This window comes from Anser anser (genome assembly GCF_964211835.1).
Source record: "Anser anser genome assembly, chromosome: 18".
Taxonomy (NCBI): domain Eukaryota; kingdom Metazoa; phylum Chordata; class Aves; order Anseriformes; family Anatidae; genus Anser; species Anser anser.
The window spans coordinates 2,975,286-3,002,780 of record NC_139739.1 but is presented as its reverse complement, the minus strand read 5'-3'; the positions used below and the strand labels follow the sequence as shown (position 1 = coordinate 3,002,780).

Sequence of the window (27,495 nt, the reverse complement as noted above, 5' to 3'; positions counted from 1 at the left end):
AGGAGGGCCCCGGGCCGGGCCCCAATGAGGCGGCTGCGGGGCGGCGCTCGGCGGGCGCAGGCTCAGGCTCGCCGCGGCGTGGCGGCAGGCGCGGCCCCGGCAGCAGCAGCAGCCGCCGGGCGCCATGGGGCGTTAGCGCAGCCGGTGCCCTCGCTGTGCCGCAGGAAGGAGCCGCCGCCGCCGCTGCTGGGTGCCTCCCGAGCCGTTCCTCCGCCCGCTCCCTCGCCGCCCGGAGCCCCATGAGCCTGAACGAGCACTCGATGCAGGCGCTGTCCTGGCGGAAGCTCTACCTGAGCCGCGCCAAGCTGAAAGCCTCCAGCCGCACCTCCGCGCTGCTCTCCGGCTTCGCCATGGTGAGCGCCCGGCGGGCGAGGGGCGCTGACGGGCCGCCGGGGCTCGGGCGGGAAGCGTGGGCGGGGGGGGGGGAGGCGAAGCGGTGCCGCCGCTTCCCCTTTTTCTGACCGAGGACGAAGCCCTGAGGCGATAGCGGTCTTTCCCCGGCCCTTCCCCGGCCTCCTGCCCCCGGGGCTCGGCACACCCGGGCGGCCCCGGGGCGGCGGTGAGGAGGCGCCTGAGGGGGGGGAGGCCCCGGGAGCGCCCGGCCACGGCCCCGCCGGGCTTGGAGCTGGTCCGCTTCGCCCGGCGCTCACCGTGGCTCTGCTTCTGGATCCTTTTTATTTTTATTTTCTTCCTTCTTTGCGCTGGGTCTTAGAGTTGGCGGTGTCCCTCCAACTCCTTGCGCCTGTCGCCGGGCTTTCGCAGCGCCGCCGTTTGTGCGTGTGCGTGGAGGAACTCGGGGGCTGCTCAGCGCTGAGGGGTTTTGTGCGAGTTTTGGGAATGCCTCGTGGTGTTAGTGTGCTTGGGGTCTGCTACAGGATCACAGCCTGGTAACTCTAACTGCTTCAAGTGGAAGCTGGATATAATCAGAAATACGGTCATTTACAGACTCCATCGCATGTCCGGTCCCCTGACCTACCAAGCAGCCACCTGTGCGTCTGTGAAAATACTTCATATTCATGCATTTGTTCTGCGCTGATTTATTTTTGCCCCTCTTTCAGCAAGGCACTCCCCGCCGTGAGATGAACCCCCTGCCAGACCACTGCTCTAGCTGGAGGATGCTGTTTCAAAACACAACAGCCGGTCCGCAGCCGCCTTCTGACGGTCAAATAAATGTCACTGCCCTTCTTGGATGGCTAAAAACAGCCGCAGCTCCTCGGGGTGGCGGTGCCCGGGGCCCGTTTGACTGACAGGCAGCTGTGTTGGTGCAGCGGCATGTTGGGCTCGGGTCTCCTTGGGTGACGCGCAGCTCGCACACCGCTGCTGCTGCTGGGTTTCCCTCATTGTGCGCTCCTCTTGTGTCAGAGCAGTTTGCCAGGCTGGCTGCTCGAGTCAGGATTTCTCACGGAGAGAGGACAGAAGGGGAAAGCTGTAGTCTGCACTGTGCTTTTCTCTAAATACCTGCTGTGTGGGTTCTTAGCGTCCTGTGGATGTGCGAGGTGCATCCACTGCTTTCCTGGCTGTCTGCAGCAGATCTGGGAGCTCGGAGTCCTGCAGCTGGAAGCATCTGCTTTTGAATTGATGTTGCTCAGGGTAGTTCAGGAAAAAGCCACTTTGTTCTGATTAGCAAAAGCTGTAGTTGGAAGGAACATTGCCTGTGAATACTCATCCCATTTTGATTTTCTTCAAGTTACCCTCTCAAAAGTTCTGCTTTGATGTCCAGTGTGACCTTGTTAAAGAAAAACCAACTTGTAGCCTCGCTGGTTTGGCTGTTAAGAGATTGTTGTCTGGCTGGGACTTCCTCATCGGTTTCCAGAAGAGCTGACTTGACTTTCAAATATTTTTAGATTTCTTTTGAATAACTTTGCTTATCTGCTAAAGTTTTCTTCAGCGATTTCTGCATTGAAAAGCAGGGCCTTCTTGCTGCCGCCACGCCTGTGCATTGTTTACCAGCTTCAGCAGATTCCTCAGCACCTGATATCTGAACAATAGGCTGCTCAAGTACAATCTAGTCTTGGATCTCAAACTTAGTACAGCAATTAAGTGTCATTGTTCCTCCCTTTTCCTTATCAACGCAGGGAAGAAAGAGCCTAAAAGACACATTCAGGACCGCCCAGCAGATCGGTGGGAATTGTCAGGAGAGGAATGTGCACGTCTCCATGCCTGCTCCATTGATCCTTGTTCTTTTATTAAACAGTGCTTGCGTCCTCTAGTATGAGCTAAGTGTACCCCTGCTAAACTGGTCCTTTATTGTTGGACTAATCTCGTATGTAACAGCAGCCCTTTTCAGAGCTCATTCCCTCAAGATTAGTTAAGCTTACCCCAGTTAAATGATGCATGCCGAAGTCAAGGGATTGCACAGGGCAGTGACGTGTAGAGCATGAAATGTCAGGTCGCGCTTCCACAGAGGAAATTTATTAAAAGCCTGCTCCATGATCAGTTTTGTTTTAGAGCCTGCAAATCAGTATTTTACACTTTGTGTTAATCTCAGGGAGAGTGGTGCAGGGTCTGGTGGCTGCAAACTGATGTTAGAGCCACTTTTCCCAGGAGTAAACCTCAGCATTTACTTTGGGCATTTTTCCCTGGATGCTGTCGTCCACTGCCATATTCCTAAACAGAGAGCTGTGAAATTTATAAGTCCCCCAAACGTTTAGGGGTAAGGAAAGAAACTGGGGGGCATATGTAGTCCATGAAGGAAAGGAATGGAGGGTTTCCTCCGTGTGTTGGTAGAGGCATCGAGGATTTCTTCTCACTTATGTTTCATCTTCTAGATCTTGATGCCTGACTTCCTTTTCCATGCCTGACTTTGTCTTAACCCAGTTTATCTCAGGGCTGACCATCACCACCAGGAATATTTTGCAGAACATATCCAGTGCTGCTAACACTAGCTCATCCACACCTGTAGTGGCAGTATCAAAATCTCCAGTGCAGGTGGATTGCTGGCAGGTTATTTTTGTTGGAATAATTAAGCGGATGTGTTAGCATCATTTTGTCACCACAGTTGCATCATGGTAGTTTGACAACTGCATGATACTGGAGTTGAAAAAATGAGGGAAGTTGTTAAATCCCAACAGCCATCAAACTGGAAAACTCAAACATCCCCATCCCCCCCCCAAAAAAAAAAAAAAAATTGACAGCTCTGTGAAAATACCCGAGCCTAAATTAGGGATCTGCGTTATACAGCCATGGTAGTTGATTTAGTTATGTTTAGAATTCGGAGGATGTTACTTACGAGACAGCGCGCACTTAACTTGTAAATGCCTCTCATGATTCAAGCTGGGCAGAGTGTCGTAAATAGTAGTATATAAGCTTCAAATACTGGATATCGTCAAAGAACCGTCAGCTCGTGCCTTTGAAATGTAGCCAATACAATCTTCTGCAGAGAGCTTCAGTCATCTTTTGTAGAAGATTGACTGCACTGATATACATTATTTCAATATCAACTATTATGGAGATATTTCAGGAAGGATCCAGACCCCGCTGCTGCCAGCGCTGAGCAGATAGCATAGCCCTTGTCTAGTAAGGGTTACTCTGCCATTCTAAATCACTCTGCAGTGATCTCTCTTCAGGAGTTGCAGCTGTAGTTAGCCAGGATTCTGGTAGAATAATGTGCAAAAGCTGTGGTTTGTAACCTCCAGTAAAGCCTTACAGGCCTGGTTTCATGGCTTCTGCCACCACTTGCCTTTTACATTGCTGTTGCACCTGGAGGTTATGGCTTGCCTGGAAGAATCTCGTCTGTGTGAAAGGTTTCTTCTGTTTGCTTACAGTCGTGAAAGCAGCGTTTTGTTGCTCCGCTGAGCATCCCTGTCTCAGGTTATAGATGAGGAAGGCAGCAGCGAGGAGTGCTTAGGGCTCTAACAGCAGCTGTGGGTGGCTGCTCTGATTTGGAGGATGTCAAGGTGACATTAAGCTGTGGTTTCTTCTCCCTGCTGTGCTGTCTAATCTGACCTTGTACTTATAAACTAAATTTATCGTAAGTTATGCTGTGTGGAGATGCCGCCGCCTTAAGATGTGTTTATTCCTCTTACGTGGGTACTGCATTTTCATGTTTACCAACAAAATAAAATTAAATCATGCACTTCTGTTCCAGTGGTGACTTAGTGATTGTCAAGGCTTTGCCATTCTGCACCGTAACAAGCCCCAGCCGTGATTCTAGACAGATCATAAAGGAAGCTCACTTTCTCTTCTGTGTAAAAAAGCAGTAATAATGTCGTTATTTTGGCTCTTCTTTTTAAATTTCCTGTGACTCTGTACAGGCCAGAGCCAGTCTTTGTATGAGATGTTTATAACTCGTAATGAATGGTGCAGAGACTCGGTGGAGAGCCTGGCTTTGTGCCTCTGCCTCTGGGAGCGAGCAGCGCTGTCAGGAACAGAGACCGACCGGCTCCGGAGCGTGGACAGCCGGAGGAGCACGAGTTCCCTGCGATCCCATCCCGATCCCATCTCCTCCCTGCGGTCCCACATGTAGACAAGCTGGGGTTAGAAGGTGGGATTTGTTATTGAAATAACCTAGTGATCTGAGCCCGAGACTCGGAGAGACCTCTCCTGTGGGAGGGCTTCCTGCTCAGAGTCGTGTGTGTTACGGAGTCGCTAGTGCATGGAAGTGTTTGGATAGCTAGATGCAGCCGAGCCTAGTCAGAGCTGCAGCAAGTGAAGGTAAGAAAATATTTCTGCAGGTAGGTGTCGATTAAAATATTTTAGTGATTGCTGTGTGCAATTTTACTGGGGCGTATTCTGGCATGGTGAGGTGCAGGTGCTGTAGCTCTGGTGTGCTTCTCCAGGTGAAGTTCTCCTTGTGTGGATGGACCCTTAAAATATGCAACCAGGAAGGAAGCTTTCTTAAAAGCCATTCTTGACATATCATGTGGTATAGAAACTGTCGTCTTCTGAATCAGTTCCTTATCTAGGAACGGTAGCTGTAGCCAGGGAAGAGGAGGTGAGAGCAATCCTGCGAGGATGTACAGGTAATCCTAGACTTGGGCTCAGTAAGTGCCTTTAGTAAGACTGATGTTTGAAGCCAGCAACCTTTCCGGAAGGGTTTTGTTTGTGACGATCTGCGAGGAAGCTCCCTCCGTGAGTGGTAGGCATAGTAAGAATGTGACGGTACCAAGAGCCAGTGTCTCTCAAGAGTATTCCATTAAACGTGTCGTTATAAGGTTGTCTATGTTTAAATCCAGTAACTTTTAATAATACTGGTTTCTCGCTCTCTGAATCTCAGATAAAAAGGAGAGAAGAGCGCTTGCCTTTGGAGCTCTAGACAGGTCAGATAGCATTATGTAGCGTACAGGAGACAAATCTACAGCAGTCCTGTCACCTGGCCGTCAGTGGGCACTGACCGCAGCCCCGAGTTACAGAATGCTTTTAGCTAAAATCGGGCATTCAGTGGAGAGGGTGGTCATCAGAGCTACAGTCAGCAGCGAGGAGTTAGAAATTGCTGTGGCTCTGCTTGGTTTGAAGCTCTCTCTGTGGCATGAAACGTGCTGAACTCGGCCTTGACTTGCAGCTGTATGTTAACGGCAGTACTTGCTGCTGCGAGAGGCAGACCCTAACAATTCACACGGTGCGGCGGTTACAGCGCGGGCTCCCAGCCCGTGTTATGTTCCTGCCTGCCAGAGCTCAGGGCCGCCTTTGTGGGGAAGGGGAGTAGAGGAAGTCATCTATAAATGGGTCCTAGATAATACAGATTTACTTGTATAAGATAAGGCATTTTATTTCCTTTTCTATACAGCAGTGGCTACTGATGCTGAAAAGGCTGTGAGCCTGTGGTTGTCAGAGAGCTCTCAGAAGCTGTTTGCTGCTGTTGCCCGTAATAGCAAAGAGCACGTACCTTTTTTCCACTGTTGAATCTCAAGTGTCATTATCACCTGCTACATGGGTGGCTCTTAGTTCGGTCCTCCCTTTTGTTTTCCTTCTGATTGGTGTCTCTCACATTTTATTTCCTCTGAATACTCGTTTTGGAGAAGGCGATCCTAAAACAGGAATTGAAACTTGCTTTATTCTGAAATTGAAACCTTTCTTGTAGCCTATAAAATTGGGGAATAATGCTGAAGTGTGAAGCAAGCTGTTTATTGAGGTCCCACTGCTGCGGTAAAAATGAACAAGTGGCAAGCCAGGACAGTTGCTCATCCTGCATTTCTGTGACCATATAAGCTTTGTTTGTAGCTGTGTGTTTGGTTCTTTATGGAGAATTGCATTATTGCTGGTGAAAGTAGTTTTATTAATGGTTTTATTGTTATCACAGTTCTCTTCTTGTAAAACAGAGAAGTTGATATTTTATAGAATCTAAGTCACTGTGTCAGTGCTCTTATGGATAGAAACTTTCAGAGCACTTGGGATAGCATCTGAATGCCCCGCTTCCTTTAGTTCTTTGAAGACTCCAGTCTTGCATCCTATGACCACGAGAGTCCCTTAGTTTTGTCAGGAAACTCTATTTCAGATTTACAGCTTCGTCGAGGGCTGCAGTAAATCTGTCAATTATATCTGTAGGATGATCTGAAGTTAAAGTTAGCTCTTCTCTGAGCCAGGGATTAGACCAGATGACCTCTTGAGGTGTCTTCCAGCCTGCGTTAGTCTATGGTTACGCAGCAAGGCAAGGTAATGGCAGCGAAACGTAACGGAAGTCATGGAGGAAGAATGTCCTGCGTGGAGCACAGCATGTACACATCCGACCGTGCGTTGCATGGGCTTGGATCATAGCAGATGTGCTCACGGGGGCCCTGGTATGGTAAGTGTAACCTTACAAGAGCAGTTCTGATCTGTGTATTGAAATTGCAGCGTGAGCAAAGGAGACAGGAACTTCTCTTGCTTTGCATCACTGTTTGAAAACAGACACAGGGCCTCATAATGAAAAAATGGAGCTTCTTGGTTTAGGTGCCTCAAGCCTGGCCCAGGCAGTTTGCTGCTCTTGAGAACAGAGGCTTGCAATTGAAAAGCACTGGCAGTTTTTTCTGCTAGTTTATAGTGAAAGGGTTCCCAAATTAGCTTCTTTGTCAGTTTGAGGAGACAGAAAGCACAAACTGATTTTTCACTTAGAGGTCAAGCAGGAGTTAGTCTGCCAGGTGCAAGCACAAGGAGGCTTTGCTGTACCCCCCGTGGAGAATTCTGTGCTTCACTTTGCTGTAGGCTCTTTCCTGTCCCAGCACGTGATTGCTAGTACTCTTCTCTCTGGTTCCAGCCGTGGGGAGGAGGTTGTGCTGCTTGCTGGCACGACAGCCAGCTGGGTTTCCTCCCTCATGGTGGCCTCCCTTGGTGCTTGCCATCAGAGCTGTGCTGGCACAAGCTGCTGTGGGGGGGACTCAAGAGAAGATGCCGAAACTGTCCTAGGCATGCACCCCCTGTGGAATGCTCCATTTTTTGTGTGTGTTTGTTTTCTAGGAATCAGGAGCTTGCCCCCCCTTGGTACGGAGCCTTTTTCTGGCAGGTTTTGGCTGTGTTGGGGTGCGTGAGACTTCGAGGCAGGGTGGCTGACTGCCCTGCCTCTGCTTTACTCACAGCTTAACTTCTTAGTGTCCCAAGCTGGGGGTAATTGGCAGTGTGTGGTGGTGACTACTTGGCTGCCAGATTATTGCACATGTTAGAAGGCTCGTGCTGGGGTTACCGTTCAGATGATGGTGATGGTCTCTGTAATTATTTTTATAGAGAGGGTATGCTTGCAATTAGAGTAGCTAATTGCATGGTATGGTTTGAGCTGAAGGAAGTTACACCCTTCCTGCTCGTGAGTTTAGTTGTGCCAAGCCTTAAGTAACAGCTACAGTCTTGACAGATTTCTGAAAGCACTTCTGAGAGGTGATTTGGGGGCCTACCAACACAACAGACATCCCGTGCAGAGCAGATCGGTCTCAATGCCTTTGTCAGCCATACACCGAAGCTTTGCTGTGTACCTTGAACTTGGGGTAACTCGGGTTCCTGGCTGGGCCCCCATTTTTTGTAGACCAGCTCTCCCTGCGATTTTCTCTGTGCTTATATAGGCGCAGAACTATGAGTGTCTGAATGCTGCTTAAATTCAGCTTGTTTCTTGTAAGATGTTGTTTTGAGTATGCATATAATAAAGCCAAATCAGAAATAGGTGCTTTTGGATTAAATGTAATTTTAGCTGACACTGAAATGGAAAGAGCTCAGGAGCAGCTGTTATGTTGGAATTAAGAGAGTCTGACTAAACTTCAAAATCAGATGCTTGATATCATTATTACGTGGAGACATTGATTAATAGAAATGTAAAATGTCTTCAGTATTTGGTGAATTAAATGCTTTTTAAAAAATCATCAGTTCTTAAAAGAAAAAAACTTTTATGCAATTCTTTAGTGTCTTATTTGGTTGTTATCCTAATAAGTACTCGGATGGAGGATTAAAATGTCCTGCAATAGTGGGATGTTGTTGAGTCTAAAATAGATCTGGCAGCCTAGCTTTCAAATTCAAACTATGCACCAGAAAATTTGCATGAAATAAATTCTGTTAAGTATGAAAATGAATCCTCAGTGTTGAAGGCTTGCAGTTTTTCTGTGGAAAAACACAGCACGCAGGAAGCCCAGTTTCCCGTGAGTGCTTTGGTACTAAGGAGCGATCCCCGTAGAAGCGACACCCGACGGCTTTGTTTATCCTCTCAAATGTGAAGTTTTCCACAGCTGAGAAATGGTATCATAAGATCTTTGAACAAGAATTGTATATGTATTAATAAAATTTCTTGTTGAGTTCCTTGTAACACTTGGATGTTGTTCGCTAGCTGATTGGTTAGGCTTACGATGATAAAAGCTTTCAGTAAAGGAATTAAAATATTGGCAAAAGTCCTTGAATGCCTGTTGAAACATGTCTGAGCAAAGGCCCCGGTTGGCTTAATATTTGGTACGTTAGCAATAAAGAGTTGCAGTGTCCTAGAATGCTGATTCTGTGCGTGCATGGAGATGGGATCCCAGACTTGGTGTAGTTTGGCTCTATATCTTCCTGCACATATATTACCTACACTTCAGGAAATTTTCTGTGTGAGCTTTTGATGAAAGTGGAGGTGTTGGAAACGTGCACTGTAGGCTGAACACCATCTAAGCCATTGGTGTCATTTAGCAGTGGGCTAAACCTGGCTCGGTGGGACTTGTGAGCTCATTTGTGTTAGGAAATACAATGCCTAACTGTTTTCGTGGTCTTCTGAGGGCAAACTGGTGCGTTACAGAAGAGCTAGACACAGAGCTTAGTGCTGCTGAGAGTCCAAGGCCCTGGTACCACTGCTTCTCCCTCAGTCACACGCACCTGTGCCAGCTTCCCCGTTCCTCGGAGGCGTTGCTGGAACGGCTCGGTCCCCAACCTAGCGGGTGCTGACTGCTTCTTGACAAGGGTAGTGATCGCTGGGCGAGCGATCCGACTTGCTTCCATGAAGATTTGAGACTGGGCAGCCAAGGTGCGAGTCAGTCTGAGCTGTGCTGAGCAGCAGAACTCTGTGTCTCCCTCATATGGGGTACATGTGTTCAGATTTAAGGCTGCCGTTAATTTTTTTTCCTCTGTGTTTTGAACATATTTTATTTATTTAATGAGATACTTTGAGAAAGATCGCTAAACTTAGAGACATTGTTGCGCTATCCCCTGTATGGAAATGTGCTTTGTCTCAAAGGCAGATTTATCAGGAAAGGGGACTTTTCAAGAAGGTTCCTGGGGTTAGCGTCACTCATCAGTTGCACATGCTTAAAATCACCTGACGGTTTTAAAACCTGTTAAAAGCATGCTCTGTAATTTCTTTTATCAAAAATATTTCAGCTGTGTTTATAAATTTCCTAGTGCTGTTATTTAATGGGAATTTCTGCTCTTAAAGCACAGGCATGCTTAGGGATCAGGTTTGTAAAAGGGCATGGCTGCATCGGATAGTAGAGGGCTGGCCTTGGAGCATCTTCATGAGGTGTAGAGTGCTCACCCAGGGGTGCGGTTAGACACAATTTCCAGAGTTTTGTGCTCTCTGGGATGTCTAATATTGCTTTGTTCCATGAACCAGATGATTTCTTCTATAAACACCAATATCCATGAGTTCAGACAGTAGAAACTGCTGCGCTCTCTCAATCTGGGATATTAGCGTGCTGAATTGTAATTCCTTCTCAAATCTTTCCCTAGTAGTTCAAAGAGTTGCTAGCAACATCTTTTCTGTCCTCCAGTCTTCTCCACGCTTATTTCCTCTAACAGGCTTATTTGGCCACAGACGTTGTGGAGCTTTTCACATTCTGAACTGCTTTTCTGGAGTCTGCTTATATACTTATTTTGAGTGAAGGCATATCACCAAGAGCCCCATGGAAAGGTGATCTTCCTAGTGAAAGGCTCCTGCTCTTCAGAACACAAATAGATAAGGTGAAGGGACCACCAGGCTTGTGAAGGGCAGCCTGCAGCCTTCCCAGGCCTTTGTGTTACTGATACCTACTTCAAAAGACTTGCTACGGTATTCATCCTACATATGTGTGGGACACACAACATTTCCTAATATCCAACAAAATTTATAATCTGTAGTAAAAGATCAAAAGCTGCCACTATGATATAATACAGGAAAGAAGAAATCTTTGTGACCAACATACTTCGACTCCTAAAATCCAGCTATTTTGTTGGGATGAGCTGGAGGTAGCAAGGTGGTTGTGCTGTTAGTAGTTTAGCGCATACTGATGGTTTGCTTTACAAATGAGCAGCAAATATGAGAAAGGTGGCCTTCGCATGATAGCTCAGACGTAAGATTGACATGAAAAGAAGTTCAAATGTAGTCTCTAATTTTGTTTGGATCAGACGATGTTCCGGAAATGTTTGGGCCCCAAATAAGTGTTTTTATTGTCAAAGAATAAACAGAATTAGTATGACATGCTTAATTATCCTGCAATGAAAATAATCTGAAATTAGAATAATCAATAACCAAAAAATATGTAACACAGGTAAATATCTCCTTTTTTTTCCCTTTCCTTTCAGGTGGCTATGGTAGAAGTTCAACTAGATGCAGACCATGACTACCCACGAGGTCTCTTGATAGCCTTCAGTGCCTGTACTACCGTCCTTGTCGCAGTTCACCTTTTTGCACTCATGATAAGTACCTGCATTCTTCCAAACATAGAGGCCGTTAGCAATGTGCATAATCTCAACTCTGTAAAGGAATCCCCTCACGAGCGTATGCACCGGCACATTGAGCTTGCCTGGGCGTTTTCTACTGTCATTGGGACTTTGCTCTTTCTTGCAGAGGTGGTATTACTGTGTTGGGTGAAGTTCCTTCCCTTAAAGAAGAACCCTAGCGGTCCGTCCCAGAACAGCAGCTCCACCATCACATCAGGACAGGCAGCAGCCATTGCATCAACGTCTATTATGGTTCCCTTTGGACTGATTTTCATTGTGTTTGCCGTCCACTTCTACAGGTCACTGGTCAGCCATAAAACAGACAGGCAATTTCAGGAACTGAATGAACTTGCTGAATTTGCACGGCTCCAGGATCAGCTGGATCACAGAGGTGATGCCATCTCCCCAGCTGTTACCCATTTTGCATAAACCTGTACTTAAAGAAAATAAACCCACTGTCCTGCTTCTGCCTTGTTATGTTGACTCCCTCATGCATGAGCTGGTCAAACTGTTGATTTTCCCTTAAAGAGAAGGTTTATAAATGTTGTTTGAACTTTATGGAGAAAAAAAACGTTCTTGTCATAATCTGTTGGATCGCTGACATCTGAAGGAATGGATGGCGGGGTACGCTTGCACTGCACGTGCATCCCTCCTCATGTGAGCACTCTGGTTTGCTTCTTGTTAGTGCTGAATGGTGGCTATAGGAATACGTGGAGAGCAACACTGTAAATCTGGGTATTTGTTAGGGACAGATAGAGAATCTTTTTTCCTCTTTATTTGATGTTGGCATTTACTAGAAGATACTGCTTGTCCAATCCATGTTGCATGGCATGATACAAATTACTTGGGATATGCAGCAATTAGCACTTGGTTTCAGTGCTAGCGCTGTTCTCTCTGGAAAGCCTGACAGATGGTAGAAGTGAAAGCTTTCCCACCACCTTCCCCAGTATGTTTTGCTGCCAAGTAATTAATACTTCACTGATTTCTCCAGCGCCTTTTCCTATGGCAGTTACACATTTTATAACTTGCTAAACACCCATGACTAGTCCTACTGTGATGTGGTATGGCCACATGAGTAGGAATGAGACTACTATACTCTTCTTTGGAAGAAAATAAAAGCAATAACTGCTCTAAAGTTCTCGTGAGCTGGCACGTATTGTATTATCTGAAGAGATAGAATCGCCTGTTTTCCATTTAGGAATCTTTTTTTAAAAAAAGGAGGAACTAGATGGAAATTATCACTGGATAAATTTTGCTTGAAAATCAGAACCACTGCTGTTTTTTCCAAGCCAAAGTAGTAATTATTTTATACTTTTATATAAAAAAATATATATTTTTTAATAAATCCTCAGACACAAGCAGCAAAAGGTGCTTTCTCTGCATTGGATTCCCAAGTAATTAGCTATGCCTTGGTCTTCCTTGTTTAGAAAAAGTCTTCTGCTTGCTGAAGTGTTGTTGTATGTAATAACTTCAGACATTTTTTGCTTCCAAAGGATCTGGAAGACTAATTTTCTCTATGTCAATTTATTTATGAAAGTAGATTATTTGTAATTAACATTGCTGCTTACTTTTCAGACACGCATCTGTGATAGGCTACAGTGTCATTTTTCTGTTTTCTTCCTTACGAGGCCAAATGGAAGCTTTTGCTTCTTAGGTAAGAGGTGTGTCCAAGAAAGATGCAGCAGCTGTGCTGTGCTGCTTCAGTAATTCCAGCTATGTCTAGAAGTGGATTTTCTGGAATGCAGTTCTTGTATGGAGAAGCTTTGGGCTTTAATGGGTAAAAGCACTGAGTAAAAGCCATTATTTTTTTTTTTTTTAAGACAAACAGGTTTCAAATCTATTGGAACAAAACTTGACCCCATACTGTAGCTAACACTGTGGAATATAAACCTGTGGTGTTTTTCTTTTTTTAAACCCAGATGGGTTAAAGGGAGCTGTACCTGACTGAGCCTGGGCTGGATGTGGTCTCTTATATCCAACCTCCATCTCAGGTTATCCCGATGTACTTACAAGCCATGGGATGTGTCGACAGGGTGGGTGGCAGAGTGTGGTGTTTACTAGGGAAGCAGCCCACTGAAGCGATTGGGACTGATCCCTCATGTCAGCACTGCTGCAGTGTGACGTGTTGACAAGGCTACCTGCGGTGCATTTTGTGTTCTGAAAACTAACCATTAAAAAAGGACTTGGCATTTTTTCAGCAGCTTTCTTGCTGGGATATTCTCTGTCCACACACAAAAAACAACTTTCCACTTGCCAATTTCACAAGTCTTCCTGGCGTACAGGAGCCAGGCAGGATTTTCTGTAGCTCTGCCATTATTTTGTGTTTCAGGTATAAATATTCTATTACTGGTGTAAATCTGATGGTGAGAATTATGACTACAGTTCCTCAGGTATTCATTCATGGAGCACTGAAAAGATTAAATAGTAAAGGCATTAAATGCAACAGCATTCCAAAACATGAAATCTTTGCAGTAGGCACAAAATGTATTTGCCCATCCTTCCATGAAATACCAGTCCCATATTGGGAAGGGAGACTCAGTAAAGGAAGCAGATCTGACTCAATATTCATACTAGAACAAATGGCTTAAACAATACACTTCTGTCTGTAAGTTATGCATTTTAAAGTTCTAACGTTATTTTGAATGTAAGTCCAGAAAATGTTTTCCAAGCTTATTTTGTAAAATTATTTTCTGTCCTTAAGTTGCTGAATTTCTTTTTATCTTGCAGATCTTTTAAAAAGTGACAGGGAAGTGTTTTGTTTAGGAAATACAAAATTAAAAACTTCTTAATTTTTTCATGCTGTAAGTTTTGAGCTAATGGAGCTGTTACAACAGCTGCTTTTCTAACTTTTCTGCAATTTAATCTCTGATATCAAGTGTGTTTCTCTCATTTTCCAGCTCTGGAAATGGTCATGAATGTCATACCTTGGGCACTCTTAATAACTGTGTGCCAGAGGCAGTAACCAGACCCAACCGCGTGGCTCTAAATGTTAAAGAGTGCACACGAAGTTTTGGTTTTATTTATACTAATGGTATTATGCATTTACCTGAAGCATTTTAAACATCAGTTGTTGTATATCACTTCTTTAGATATAAAATCACTTCAAATAATGAAATAAAATATGCTCGGTTGCTGCTCATTATTTGTTACCTAGATGCCTAAAAAATGTTCTTCTCTGCATCCATTATCTCTGTGGCTATATTGTGCTAATCCTAACTGTATTTCTGAGGAACTCCGACATGTATGCCATTAGTCATCTCAGTCATACAAAGATGAAATTTCCTGTTCACACAGGTATAGGGAGCATAATGTTGGCAGCATGGTTTTCCTCCCCGCAGCACTGCTTACACCTCGATCCTAGGCATGTTTTGTTACTCTGAGTGTTTAAGTAGGAAAGTAGGTTATCGTCTAGCTGAGAAAATGTGAAGAGTCAAGGGACCGCTTGAACTGTGAACAAGATGCGATACTCAGAAGCGCAGTTTAAATCAGATGAACTAATTACACGCTCTCCCACAGTGCAGTTTTCACCAGGTGGCTGCAGTGCCACCTTCCTTCGTGTTCTCGTAGGTGACACTTATTGGTGCTGGCAGCTCCACACGGTCCTTGCCCCTCGGTGCAGGCGGAGCAGCCGGCACAGGGCCGTGGGCTGGCACAGGAGCAGAGCCGGTGCTCGATGTGGGGCTTTGCTCTAGTGCGGTTAGGGAAAAAAGCACTGTGTTACACGATGTGCACAGACAGCAAGTAAAGCTGCATTAATAAAAGTGCTAATTGAAACATCACCTGTTACAGCTTCCAAAGCCGCTTGGTTCACCAGTATGTATCCAGCTAAGCTGGGGTGCATTTATTTGACTGTACTTCTCTAGGGTTTTGTTTTTATAGCACTTAATTGAAACCCTGTTGCTTCTCTAAGGCACTGTTAAAGACCTTGAAACCAACAGGAGAGCTATTTCTGTGCAGAAGGAGTAAGCCAGAGGAGGTGGCCAGTCACTGCCTCTTCCAGCTTGTGTTTGTTTTGTTTTGTTGTTGTTTTTTTTTTTTCTTTTTTAATAATGGTGGGTGGGAAGAGGCCTCATGCTGAAGCATACGGGGGCAGTTTTGAAGGACAAGCGGGGTGACCACAAAGCGATATGCCACAGCGAGGACGTGAGACTCAAATGAGTAAGTAACCCAGGCTTACGTTCTTATCTTGCATCTCTTTTTCTTCAGCATCTGGTTATTAGTTTTGGTTGTCATCAAACATCACTTGGGCCTCTGCTAAGACAGCATCTGGATCGGCTAGTTCAATCTAAGTAAAAAGAATGCAAATCAATTATGTAGAGAGGGGTCAGAGAAGTCATTTGGTTTTCACTCAAATCCCACTGTTGTCTCTGCAGCTATTGTCTGCGTTTCCTTTGTGCTGGGTGAGATTTTGGTGCAGAAGTGTGTGCTTTCACAGGTGTGGGTGAGTCTGAGGCTCCAGCAGTGGACTCGTACCACTGGACTGGCCGCTTGTCCCTGCGGGGCTGGTCAGCTCAATGCTGGACAAGAGCCTGAGTGTGCACCCCGAGAGCCTGGGGCCTGTGCCGTGGCTGTACAGCAAAGTGTGGCCCTGAGAGCCACCTCGAGCTCTGGTGAGTGCTGTTGGTGAAAACATGGTTAGCAAAAACAATTCCTAGGAATTACCTTTGGGATTGGATACTGAGTAGGGGCAGGAGCTTCGTCTCGGCCAAAGTCGATCATAATCCCACATTTTGGTATGTCTGCCACCCAGATGCCTTTAAGCAATTGTCCCTTATCCAGGTAGAAGAATCGTCCTGGGCCGTGCTTCTTTCCATCTTTCCAACCTCCTTCATACCGATTTTCATTTGCTGCAATTCAGTACATGAACAGGCAGTGAAATGGGCACCATTTCATCATGGGGCTAGACGCGAAACCAAGCAACGCAGCAGAGGTAAGAGCAAATCATCTGCTTGGCTCCAGATCCGGCCCTTCCCAGGGAGCCACAGCACACGGTGCTGCTTTGGCACTGCTCCATTTGCTGTACTGCAGAGCGAGAAAGTGCCTGGCGAAGGAGCCCACGCTTGTCGCCAGAACAAGGTGTGTGTTGCCCTGCTTTGTTCTCCTGCTGACACTCATTTTGTGCTCAAATCCCAAGCACGTGAGCTCGGGCTGGGCACCAAGCCACTGAGTCACCTTCACAGCCCGAGCACTGACAGGACACAAGCTTCAGGTCTGTCCCTGCCACACACCACAGAGGGAGCCTGCCTCAAAGGGCTTTGCTTGTCTGGGCAAGGAGGAGTAGCAGCAGCAGCTAGCTAAAATAATCTCGATTTCAAATAATACTTGTAGTTGGATTGCCTCTCAAGGAATTACGGCATGGGAGTTCCTGAAATGTCTGAAGGCTTCATGCAATCTCTTGCAGGCTGTTTTTCCAGCTGTATGGCATGTCTGTGGTTTTCTGCAAGTGGAGAGAGTGGGGGGTGCTCTGTGCTTCTCTCTGGGAATCCATCTATCACCAATGGGAAAAGCCCCTTCCTGACTCAGAGCTGCAAGGGGAGGAGAGCCGCCTCATCCAGTGCTGCTGTTTGAGAACAGGATGTTCACAGGGTGCTGGTGGGGCTGGGATGCATCCAGGCCGCCCTGTTCTCACCAGGAGATCCCTCTGCCATCCCCTTTTCCTAGAGACAGGGTTTCTAAGCCAACAAATGGGCATTTCTGACCAGGTGACTTAGTGGAAATATCTTTGGGTCTCAGCTGGACTCTGCCATTCCTCGAGGCAAGAGATGACACACATACCCAGGTAGAAATTGTGGGATCACCCTGGGAGCTGCTTGGCTCCTGTTCTCCAGCCTCTGCCCATGTGGAAAACAATAAAATCACAGACTGGGCTGTGTAGGACCCTCCACAGGCTGCGCTGTGGCATTTCAGTGTCCCCATCCACTGCCCCATGTTCTATCAGGGTATCTAGGGCTCCCTCACCCGCTGCCGTGCTGCAGCGGTGGTGGCAGAGCAGCACCTTGCTCCTGGCCACGCTCACCCTGCCAGGCACGCTGCCAGGAGGAGCGATTTACCCCGAGCTGTGGCTCGTTGTGACCTGTGCTGAAGAACTTTTTCTTTCACCGCTGCAATGCTGCCAGCACCCAGCCACGCTTCCAGCACCCAAGCTGAATGCGTTACCAGTTTGTGGGTATGGAATAATCGTTCTAGCTAATTTTAACCAAAGGAATCCAGCTCACTGGGGGGCCCAGGCTGTGCAGGCAGGCTCTGGAGTGGCACAGCAGTGGTGGGTCAGCCTGGAGGGTGTCCGGTTTGCAGTGGGGAGGGTGACTCGGATGGGAGCAAAGTGGGGCAGTTGACTGAGCTGCCCCTGGAAGCACGTGTTGCTGTCACTGGTATGAGCCATTGGTCCAAGCTGAATTTACAGCCAGCAGAGAGAGCAGAGTCATGCATGCAATGTGCAGAGGAAGTTGTGCTTGTTCCTCCCGGCTGCTTTGCTTAGTTAATGACTAGCTTTAAGATTGCTTCCAAGATAATAAGAAGAGATGAATAATAGATAACATTCCTTCAAATGTTCCTGGAACACAGTGTCTTATACTGCGAAGGACTGGGATTCTTGGCTTTGGGGAAAAATGTGTTAAATCCACAGCAAAATAAGAAAAAAAAAATCCAAATTTCTATTTTTATGATGCCCCCAACATTCCCAATCTGTGATACACTCAGTGTCATGTCTGGGAAGGGATTGTGTACTAATGAAACCCCTACTAATTTGCTCAATGTGAGCCAGCGTCAGAAGTATGAGAGAGGATAGTGAGCCCAGAAAGATAGCTCTGTTGTTTTTTGTACTGGAAAACGGTCTCCTCTTTGGTATGCAGTAGCTAGAAAGCATGCCTGGCAAGGCGCCTGGCTTGAAAAGAGAGATTTTCTCTTCTCTGACCTAACAGTATATTATCTCTAACCCTAACCATCCCTGTCATTTAAATGTAAATCATAGCAAAAGCAAGCTTCCATGCGTGTGGCCTTGAGCATCATGGCACCCGCTCTTGCCCAGCCCCTGCTGCCTCCAGCCCAGAGCCCCGAGGGAGGAATCAGGGCAGCTGCCTCCACCCCAACATGAAGCTGTGGGGGCGATGTAAGGCAGCACCCACCGATCTGGCCGGTGTCAGGAGAGCAGCGTGATGCTGATCGTTTCGGAGGGAAGGACCATCCCTGCTTGATGTGGGTTTTGCGCAGGGGCAGGTGGACACGCCGGTACTTACACAGGCACAGCATCCCCTGCCCGCCTGGCTGGCCCGCCAGCCACTGCCCCTCGTAGACGGAGCCGTCCCCGTAGCACATCCGACCCCAGCCGCTCCTCAGCCCGCCGCTCCACTCACCCTCGTAGCACTCCCCACTGGGGTAGAACATCGTCCCGTAGCCCTGTGCGCAGCAGAGACAGGCAGTTAGGAGCCTCGCTATTGAAAGGTGTCAGTGTTTGATTTGGGGATATTAATTTCTGGACATACCGCTCCTGTTCTTACTACCTTTAGATATGTAGCTGCCTGATGGCACAGCTCAACCACCATCCGTGTGCTGAAGGGGCGGTGAAGGAAATAGAGGTGATGCGATAGGATTCTTTTTTTGCCAATGATATTTCAATGACAAAATCTCAGGTTTATATCTCTGTATATTATTTTTGGCATGACTGCTGCTAATATTTAGCCAAAAGCAGGTTCTACTGGTATATAAACCTGCATGGGGATACACAATGTAAGACACCTGCCTCTGCAAGTGGGATTTGGTGTCCTTTGACCCAGCCAATGTCTCCTGCAGCCCTGAGCATCCCAGGCTGGCAACCCTTTCCCTGCCCTGGGCAGACTGACAGTATCCCAGTGCTGCTAACGATGGATTTTTGCCTTCTGCTCCATCCATAAACCCACACAGGTTTTGTTCCTCAAACTGGCTCTCAGCATGATTTGTTCGGTGAACTTGTGAATTAAGCCCAGTGACTGTGTGCAGGCCAGAAACCCCAGGGAGGTGTTTGTCCTCTGTGTGTGCTTGCCAGGTAAGAGACATCCCTGTAACGAGGCATGATACCAGTGAGAAATATTTACATATGATTAATGAGTTTTCCCATAGGAAGAAAGCAGTAATTTATCTCTGGGAAAAAAAAATCAGTTACAGAAATAACTGATTTTTCTGAGCACTAATTCTACTAAACTGCATGGATATGAAGGGGAGGATTTTATAGGGGGTAAAAGAAAAAGAAAAACAACCTACTGATGTTTGGATATAGTAAATATTTTGCCAGAGCTCAACCATCCAAAATACATTCTCAGGGAATGAGGAAGGAAGCTCCTGCAAAGAGGCTCGAGCCAGAGAGCTGCACGCCAGTTAGAAGCGTAAGAGGCCATTAATTCAATTTAGGAGCGGACACAAAGGCGAATGCAAGGTTCCCATTGGCAGACCAGAAAATGCTCCTAAAAGGATTTTGCACATAGGATTGCAGTCATTTTTACCAGATGACTTCCTCACTGAGCTCCCTGTAGAAAAACCAGTGATTTATGTGACAGGCTTAATTTCCTGAAGAACTTGTGTTTTTTGCTTAATGCGCTGTAAAACTCGCAGCACAGCGCTTCTAAGCTGTATTTTCCTGCAGTGCTTGCAACCATATTCCATCAGCAAGTTCCTCTGACTGCTGCAAGCATGCTGGAAGCACAGCAGGTGGTGCGAGTCAGGACACACGGACACACGACCTGTCCCGCCTGTGCAGCTCATCCAGAGGGAACCGGAGCAATGAGGGGCAGCGTGGGGCTGGGCAGGGGGTCCCTCCTGCTGGGGCTGGGGACTGCAGGCTCTGTAGGGTGATGGATGCCACTCTTGAAGTTTCCTGGGCTCTCTGGAGGGACAAGCCAAAATTTAAAGCAAAGCCAAGCCTGGAGGCAGGAGGGAAGGGAGGGCAGGCAAGGCTCCCCACTGTGAGACAGCTTCAATTTGAGCTTCAATTTTCAACACGTATTAATTTACCCCAAACCCTTCCACACCTTCAATGCAGCCTCAGGGGACAGGCACCATTTGAAAAACCAGTACTTTAAGTTATTTTTTTTGCATGTTTCAGGGCAGATGCCGGAAATCACACTTACACATTTTTTGTCGTTTTTCCACCAGCCTGTGTACACTTTCTTGTATTCCTTGGTCACGGGGTCAGGAATGCTGTATGAGCCATACCCGTCCCGCTTCCCAAACTTCCAGTCACCGCTGTAAATAGCGCCGGTGCGCTTCCAGATCTGGGTGCCTTTACCTGTTTCAACGAACAGGAAATAAAAGGAGGTCATTGCAACGGGTAGGAGAAGGCTTGATGCTAAATTAATACTACAGAAGCCAAGCGCGTTTCAATGTTAGCGATGCAGCAGCAACCCTGCTTTTTTGGGCTGTTTCTGTGCACTGGGTTGTGTTTTCCCTGCGACCCGCGCGGTGGGAGCCGAGAGCGCTCTGTCGAGCACAGCTGGGGCGGGTTTGGATACATGGAGCTGAGTGCAGGTGGTTGTATTTTTAGAGGATTTTTAAAATCCATAATCTAGATGGGTCAGGTAATTGCCCTGCAGCTGAGTGCATGTAAAAGCTCTTCATGTTACCTATTAGAAATACGTCTGAGCACACTTTTGCATGGCATTATATTTAACACAGTCATACATACACGAATGCTCTTCCAGGAGTACATAACAATCCCTGACCATTCCCTGGCCCTTTGAACCTTTGTAAAGACACCTCTATGGATATTTTTTCTTCAAACAATACATCTTACCATGCTTCAAGTTGTCCAACCATTCTCCAGTGTACTGATCCCCATTTACAGCATAGACCGTATGTCTTAACCCACATTTCTGTGCCTTCCCGTCCCATTCATGCCAGAGAGGCTCTACGGCCCTGGGGTATTTCACAACAGGCATTGTGTTTTCAGCTGGAGAGGAAAACAAACGATTGCCAGAAATAAATTAGGGTGAAATTATTAAGGCAGGTACCGCAGAACAGTCTATCAGTGAACTGTATTTTAATATGCACCTGAGTCAGTAATTGATGTCTGTTTTTGACACTGTATCAAAGATAAATTATACATATATATAAGGATATGACGAACAGAAGGTATCTAAAAATACCCATGTATGAAACTGCACTATCTAAAAATAGGCTTGTAGTATGTTAGGAAATGCTAAATCAGCTTCAGCAGGATATATCTGCAGTGGACATTGGTCTCTGCACCTGCAAGAGGACTTTGGGACATGAGGGAAGGTCAGCCCTGACCTGGCACAGTGGAGACGCAGACAAGCTGCTTCCCAGGGCTCATCCTCCACCTGCTCCTTGCCAAGCAGGAGCACTGGTTCAAGCAAATTGTTTGTTTGTTTGTTTTTAGGAAATAGCTCACTGCTAGGGAGTAAAAGCTAGATATATCTTAGAAAACAGAGTAACAGAGGTAGCATTCATCCTTAGTTTTCCACTTGGTCATTCAAAAATGATTTAGGGGGATATCACTGCCAAAAATATATATATATATATTGGTGTCTCACAATCCTTCCCACCCAAAACAAAGCAGTGCTGTTCATTGTGCTACCCATCTTGCTCCTCACCCGTGGCACTGGGGCAGCATGGGGCAGGCAGCGGCAGTGGGAATGGAGCTCATTGTGAGCTCAGGGGGGAAAATTCCTGCAGCCACCCTGGCCAGGTGCGTACCAGCCCACAGAGGGGCTGCAGGCCCATTCCTCTGTGTTGCCCCCATTTTACGTTTGTGATGAGAGAGATGAGGGTACAAGAGAGCAGTGGGAGTGGGTGATTTTAGCAACGAAGGCAGAGGAAACAAACGCAAAGGAGCGATGCTGCAGGAAAGCCCACATGCTGGAGGGGCAAAGCACCCTCGAGCTGGACCCACGTTCTCCTGCCCCCAGCCCCAGCTACCCCACGGGCACCAACCTGCGCTCGGAGAGCGGTGCGGGCTGGGTGCTGCAGCTGTGCACACCAGGGCCGAGTCGTCACAGCAACTCTGCCAAACTCCTGCGCGAAGGGAGACGGGAGCCCGGCAGGCTGTGAGCGGCCCGTAGGGAAAGTCACCGGGAAATGAAAACTGGCTCCTGGCCCACTTCGGCGACTCCAGCGATCTGAAAGTACGGCATGGTGACGGTGCCCGTTGTTGTCAGGACGGGGGGTGCTGTGCACGCACCAACATGCCCCGTAGGGAAAGGACGCATCTAAGCCGCTGCCGGGTAACACACAAATCAGCCTTGCAAGTGGCAGAAGAAAATGGAGAAACCCCTTGAAAATGCACATCGGAGGTCGCATGCAGAAATCTGACTAAACCTGACACTTCCTGTTGTTAAAAATGAGATGAAGATGTTCAGGAAGGATTTAATCACCCTTGTTCATAAAACGTTTTCTGGCTTTGGGCACAGCCTAAGAATCGCCAAAGACAATTGTTCCTGTGTTCTACCATGGCAAAGGTACAGTGCTGCAGAGGGAGACGGGGATTTGTGGGGGAAATGAGAGAAACCCATGAGGGAGAAGAAAAAATGCTTACTGCAGCCCAAAAATTACAGTCTTAAATTGCAACCAGAAATAGATCCTTCTGGAAAAGTATTAATTATTTTGCCTGTTTCAGCCCCTATATTGTACCGCAGTTAACTGAGAATTTGTCAATTAAAATACTTAGCTAGCTCAGACAATTTCCCTTGTTTATTTTTAAACAGTGCAGGTTGTCCAAGGATTTTGAAAAGCAAGTCCAAACTGTGTATCACCTAACCACAGCTTTTGCTAAGCAGAAGATATATGCATGTATATATTTGAAATTCAATATGTATTTTAAACTGGTTTAGATGCAATGAAGAATTTAAAAGGATTAAGATAATTAAGCAACAAATTAAAATGCACAAATTGGTTTCTTAACCTTTTTAATGTTTAGAGAAAGCACAGAGGCATGTGTAAGTAAAGCCAGTGGTAATTAAAATAATATGCGAGCATGTGTTGCATAGAAAAATTCCGAGTAGAGCTGTGGTCTCTCCAGCAAAGCACTTGCTAAACAGAACCAAAAGACACCCCAGGACTGAGTCTGCACCTTTCAACAAAGCAGCATTGCTCTCCTGCCAAGGGCTGATCCCCAAATGATTTAAGAGAGGGCTCTACTATATTAAAATATTTTTTAATTATATTGTATTTAAAAAAAGAAAAACTTTCTCCAAGTTCCAGCTAGGATGGTAGCTCCAGTACATGCTGAAAAACAAACCAAGCAATGGGAGGATGCTGGGGAAACATGCCCAGATATCAGCCATTTGTGGAGCAAGGCCACGAGATGTATGAATGTGCCTTATTTTTTTTCAGTCTAAAGATTTAGATTTTTTATTGTTATTAAATAAACCCAGAGGACCTCAGTGTTCTACAACATCTGAAACCAATCATTTTCACAATGAAAGCAGACAGCTGCTCTGAGCTGAGTTTGCTCTCACAAAGCTCAGGGAATCACCGAAGTGAAATGCCCAAACCAACTGAAAACTATCAGAGTCAATAATTTAAGTTTATTCTGGGAACTCTGTAGAATAAATAGAGAGAAACACTTAGAGAAACATATGCTGGAATTCTTTAAAGGTGAAGAATGTGACAACAACATACTGTGGAAGTAGGATGCTCAGATGTGTGTTTTATTGCTGCTATATTCAAAATAAAAGCCAGAGGAAGAGGTGGGAGGGTCTTGGACTCGAACCAAGCGTGTGTCAGTTTTGGCCAAATGAGTACAGAGTGGGTGCAGCACTGAGGGCTCTTCCCCTCAGCTCTGTTTTTAAGAATTATTATTAGCAGGATTTGGGATGGATTAATGTAGAAGGTTTGAGATATAAATTTCACTGGCTGATTTTTGCTTAAATAACAGCCTTGAGGGAAAGTGTTTCTTTAAATCTCTTCCCTCCTGTTTGCTGTGAACAGCTCTCTCAAGATAAAAAAAAAAAAAAAGTGTTGCTTTTACATCCAAACAATCTAAAGTAAGAGCTCTAGGTTATCTGAAATGTTCAAGCACTGTTATAATCATGCAAAGTGAAATGTTTACTGGAGGGCAGCTGAAGCCGATGCTTACCAGATACTCTCTCCCCCTGTATTTCATTCTTTTGCTGCAGATTTACAGTTAATTGCCTCTACTCAAACACCTGCAACAACACCGCTCAAACTGATGTAAACCAATGAAGTTACCCAAAGCTGAGAATTATTTGCTGTGCAACTGGAGAGTGCCTTGTGGGATCCTTAGCACTGTTTTAAAACATGCAGGTCACGGTATGATGACGGAGGCAAGAGAAATTTGGCCATGCTTGAGATAATGCCTCGTTTGTTCCAAGTCCTTAACTGAGGAATAAGTCCAGATTACAAAATAAGATCAGCAGTACCAATTCCCAGCTGAAACATGAGCTAAGTATTTTATTTACCATGGCTTACTGTCACCTGATGAGTGAATGGGAATTTACCATGTTTGCATTTTATCCTTTCCAGTTTGCACTGTTTTGCTGTGATCTTTAACTTGAATAATTAACTCAATTTCTTTGATATGTTTTCTGGCAATGAATGGTTGATGACATGGTGGTTAATTAAGGTAAAGGCAAAACAGATTTTGTATTTGTAGATTTGCTTTTCAAAGGCCTTAGAAGAAAAGCCAGCCATTAAAAAGCTGGAATGTTAGAGCTGGAAGGTTAGCCTTGCAAGATACCTAAAAGTGTTCTTTAGAATACTCGGGTTCAGAGGAAAGTTAACATTTGTCATGTGTTGACACTGGTGAAAGACAGTGGAGAAAGAGACAATAAGAAGTCTCTCTCACTGTTAAACCTGCACAGCCACGTTTCTGGCTTCTGTAAAATGCTAAACTGAATCAAAGTCTCATCTACACCAGCGCTAAGCTGTGGGAGCAGAGGGAGGGCTGGGGACATAGCCAGTGCAACTGCCCAGGTCTTGACTGCAGTGGTGGATAGGGAGGCATCCTTGAAATCGAATATGAAAACTGTATATGATGGGGTTAATCGGCTGTTGACTGAGCAGCATGTGTGGTTTGTTAAGCAGGCCTGCAGGAAAAGCATGCAGAAAGAATGGAGGCTCTCTGGAGATAAATCAGACTCCAGAAAACCAGGCAGGGCTGTTGGAGCCCCAGCCCCAGGGACACACTCTGAGGAATTTGCCCCAAACTCCAGCTGAGCGGCAGAACCTGTTTCTAACACAGGGCAGGAAAGGTGAGGTGTGGAAAAGCCAGGAGTGGCATTTTTTAAATAGCTTTTCTGCAGCAGACTGTACCTTTCCTGTTTGGTCAGGGCAGGAGCCGTTTCTGCAGGCAGAGGTGGACAACCTTCAGCACAGCCGTACCGAGATGCGAGCGTCCGCTGCTCCTCTGGGCCGTCCCTTCCCTGTGTCCTCGTGTGCTGGAGCAAGAAGATCTGACTTAGATCTGCAGTATTCATCAGGCATCGCTGTGAAGGATTTTTGGATTAGTGCACACCCTCTTACAGACCCACCATGGATATCTTGGTCCCATCAGGATTTTTGCAGAATCTATATTAAGGAGACTGTCAATTTGAAAACTTACTAAAAAGTTAAAGTGGTGAACATTTAGAAAGATTTTTGAGTCTCTTCCTTTAGGAAATCTAATTTTGCAGCACATTTCAGTTGTTGCAGACAGAGAAGTGCAAAAAGCCTGAAAACTCAAGGAAATGTTTAAAGAAAATGAATGCAGAGAACTTGGATATGCAAATTTGAGTCTCTCAAGACCATATACTGCTATATAAATGATGTGATTTTTCTTTCACAAGTGTTAACTGATAAACCAGTCCTTTTATAATTGACGTATATAATCAAAATCTTCAGTTTCCATTCTCAGCGAGTAAAAATATATACACTTATAATTAACAAATTGTTTAGTTTGTTACAAAAAAATAAAATCACTGTTGTCTTACCTCACTCTGATTTTATATGTAAAGATGTGACTGAAATAATGAGATTATACAAACAGCAATAATCTCCCAGGAGATGGAAAGAGATTACAGGTAATTCTGAAATCTTTTGTAACAACACAACTTTAAATACTTTTAGAACTAGCAGTGCAGATAGCCTCTTTTGTATGTAGTGAAATTCTTTTGTGTTACTGTTTTAAAGAAAACACAGACCTCTTGAACAAATATTACTAATTAGCACACTTTAAAGACTTTGAAAGAAATCTTTTGGGGTTATAATTATATACAGCCTCAATACCTGTAAGCATTGTTCCTTGTCAAGAGGCGAAGGGAAAGAATATTAAATCTTTGAATAAAGTTCTGGTGATCCCTCAGCAGGTCTCTGTTCACTGCTCCACAGGACTCTACAGCTTGGCTCTTGGTGGGAAATGCTTACAATTTCCTGCTTTTGTATGCGCACCTTCCCTGGGGGCTTTGCCTGCAGAAACACAGACTCTGGCCCCAACAAATATGTAACAAGGCTGCAGAATTACGGCCCAGGGCAAATATCCAAGAGTGATATTAAGAGCTTTCTTTTTTTCCTTTGAGGTTTATAGATAACGTGTTAAATGAATAGTTTTAAGGGTTATTGACAATATTTTCTCAAAGTGCCTTCTTGAATGTTAGTATTGGCAAAAGTAGTCCTATAAATGTTGAAGTGCTTTTACTTAAATGTTTTTACTTAATGGAAATTAAGTAAAATTTGAGCACCCCGGTCTAGTGGAAGGTGTCCCAGCCCACGGCAGGTGAGTTGGAATTAGATGACCTTTAAGGTCCCTTCCATCCCAACCATTCTGTGAACTGACCGCAGTGTTCTGCCTGCTTTTTGGACCAAGTGGCCTCTGCCAACCTCACTGAACACCTCACAGCCCACAAGCATGCCAGCAAACCCCATCCTGGATTCAGCCCAGTCTGCAGGAGGCTGTTACCAGCCCAGCCTGCTGTGCGTGCCAGGAACGGACGGGATGCAGCTGAATACTTCAACAGTGTCTGTTTGGGCTTCCTCTGCTCATTAAATTTTCCCTCATACTAAAAACTCAGCGTGCCCTGACCCCAACACCTCACCATTTTCCCTGATATTGAGGACCCGGTGTGCCCAGACCCCAGCATCCTGTCATTTTCCCTGATATTGACAACCCGGTGTGCCCTGACCCCACATATCTCGCTGTTTCCCCTTATCTTGACGACGTGGAGCGCCCTGGCCCCAACCCCTCGCCATTTTCCCTGCCATCACAACCGGGTGTGCCCTCGCCCCAGCTAGCTCCCCTGGCCCCCCAGCCCCCCGTTGGTCCCCTCAGCCACCAGATCCCTCAGCGGGACACATCCCCGGGGCACAGCGGCTCCGCAAACGCCACCCGGAGCCTACCGAGGAGCTTTGAGCCCCCCGGGGGCTGAGCGGGGCCGGGCTCTGAGGGCCGCCATCGCCTCAGGCGCGGGAGGGCGGGGCGGGAGCCTCGCGCCGCCTCAGCGCCGCGCCCAGCCCCGCGCGATG

The 27,495-nt window shown here is 46.2% G+C and overlaps 2 protein-coding genes and 1 long non-coding RNA gene across 9 annotated transcripts; 2 read left to right on the top strand and 1 right to left on the bottom strand.

The window, feature by feature from the left end:
* The first annotated feature begins 39 nt into the window (after positions 1-39).
* On the top strand, positions 40-14,191 carry LOC310883626 (calcium release-activated calcium channel protein 1). Its single transcript, XM_083804302.1, has 2 exons — positions 40-353; positions 10,915-14,191. The coding sequence occupies exons 1-2, from the start codon at positions 240-242 to the stop codon at positions 11,479-11,481; spliced, it is 681 nt and encodes a 226-aa protein (XP_083660428.1). The 5' UTR covers positions 40-239; the 3' UTR covers positions 11,482-14,191.
* Positions 1,257-27,490, bottom strand: MORN3 (MORN repeat containing 3). Of its 7 annotated transcripts, XM_083804300.1 has the most exons (9): positions 27,370-27,476; positions 25,312-25,436; positions 21,973-22,157; positions 20,813-20,968; positions 20,151-20,308; positions 18,288-18,447; positions 15,715-15,899; positions 15,230-15,337; positions 10,755-11,750 (listed from the first exon to the last, which is right to left on the bottom strand). In XM_083804300.1, the coding sequence occupies exons 4-8, from the start codon at positions 20,955-20,957 to the stop codon at positions 15,269-15,271; spliced, it is 717 nt and encodes a 238-aa protein (XP_083660426.1). In that variant the 5' UTR covers positions 20,958-20,968; positions 21,973-22,157; positions 25,312-25,436; positions 27,370-27,476; the 3' UTR covers positions 10,755-11,750; positions 15,230-15,268. The 7 variants fall into 7 exon arrangements, with proteins under 7 accessions (XP_083660425.1, XP_083660426.1, XP_083660424.1 ...); XM_083804299.1 differs by lacking the exons at positions 10,755-11,750; positions 27,370-27,476 and adding an exon at positions 1,257-5,966 and having other exon boundaries at positions 25,312-26,255; XM_083804298.1 differs by lacking the exon at positions 27,370-27,476 and having other exon boundaries at positions 25,312-26,255.
* On the top strand, positions 22,015-25,466 carry LOC310883629. Its single transcript, XR_014573612.1, has 3 exons — positions 22,015-22,496; positions 24,156-25,250; positions 25,329-25,466. It is a non-coding gene; the product is annotated as an uncharacterized lncRNA (long non-coding RNA).
* Positions 27,491-27,495: the final 5 nt, after the last annotated feature.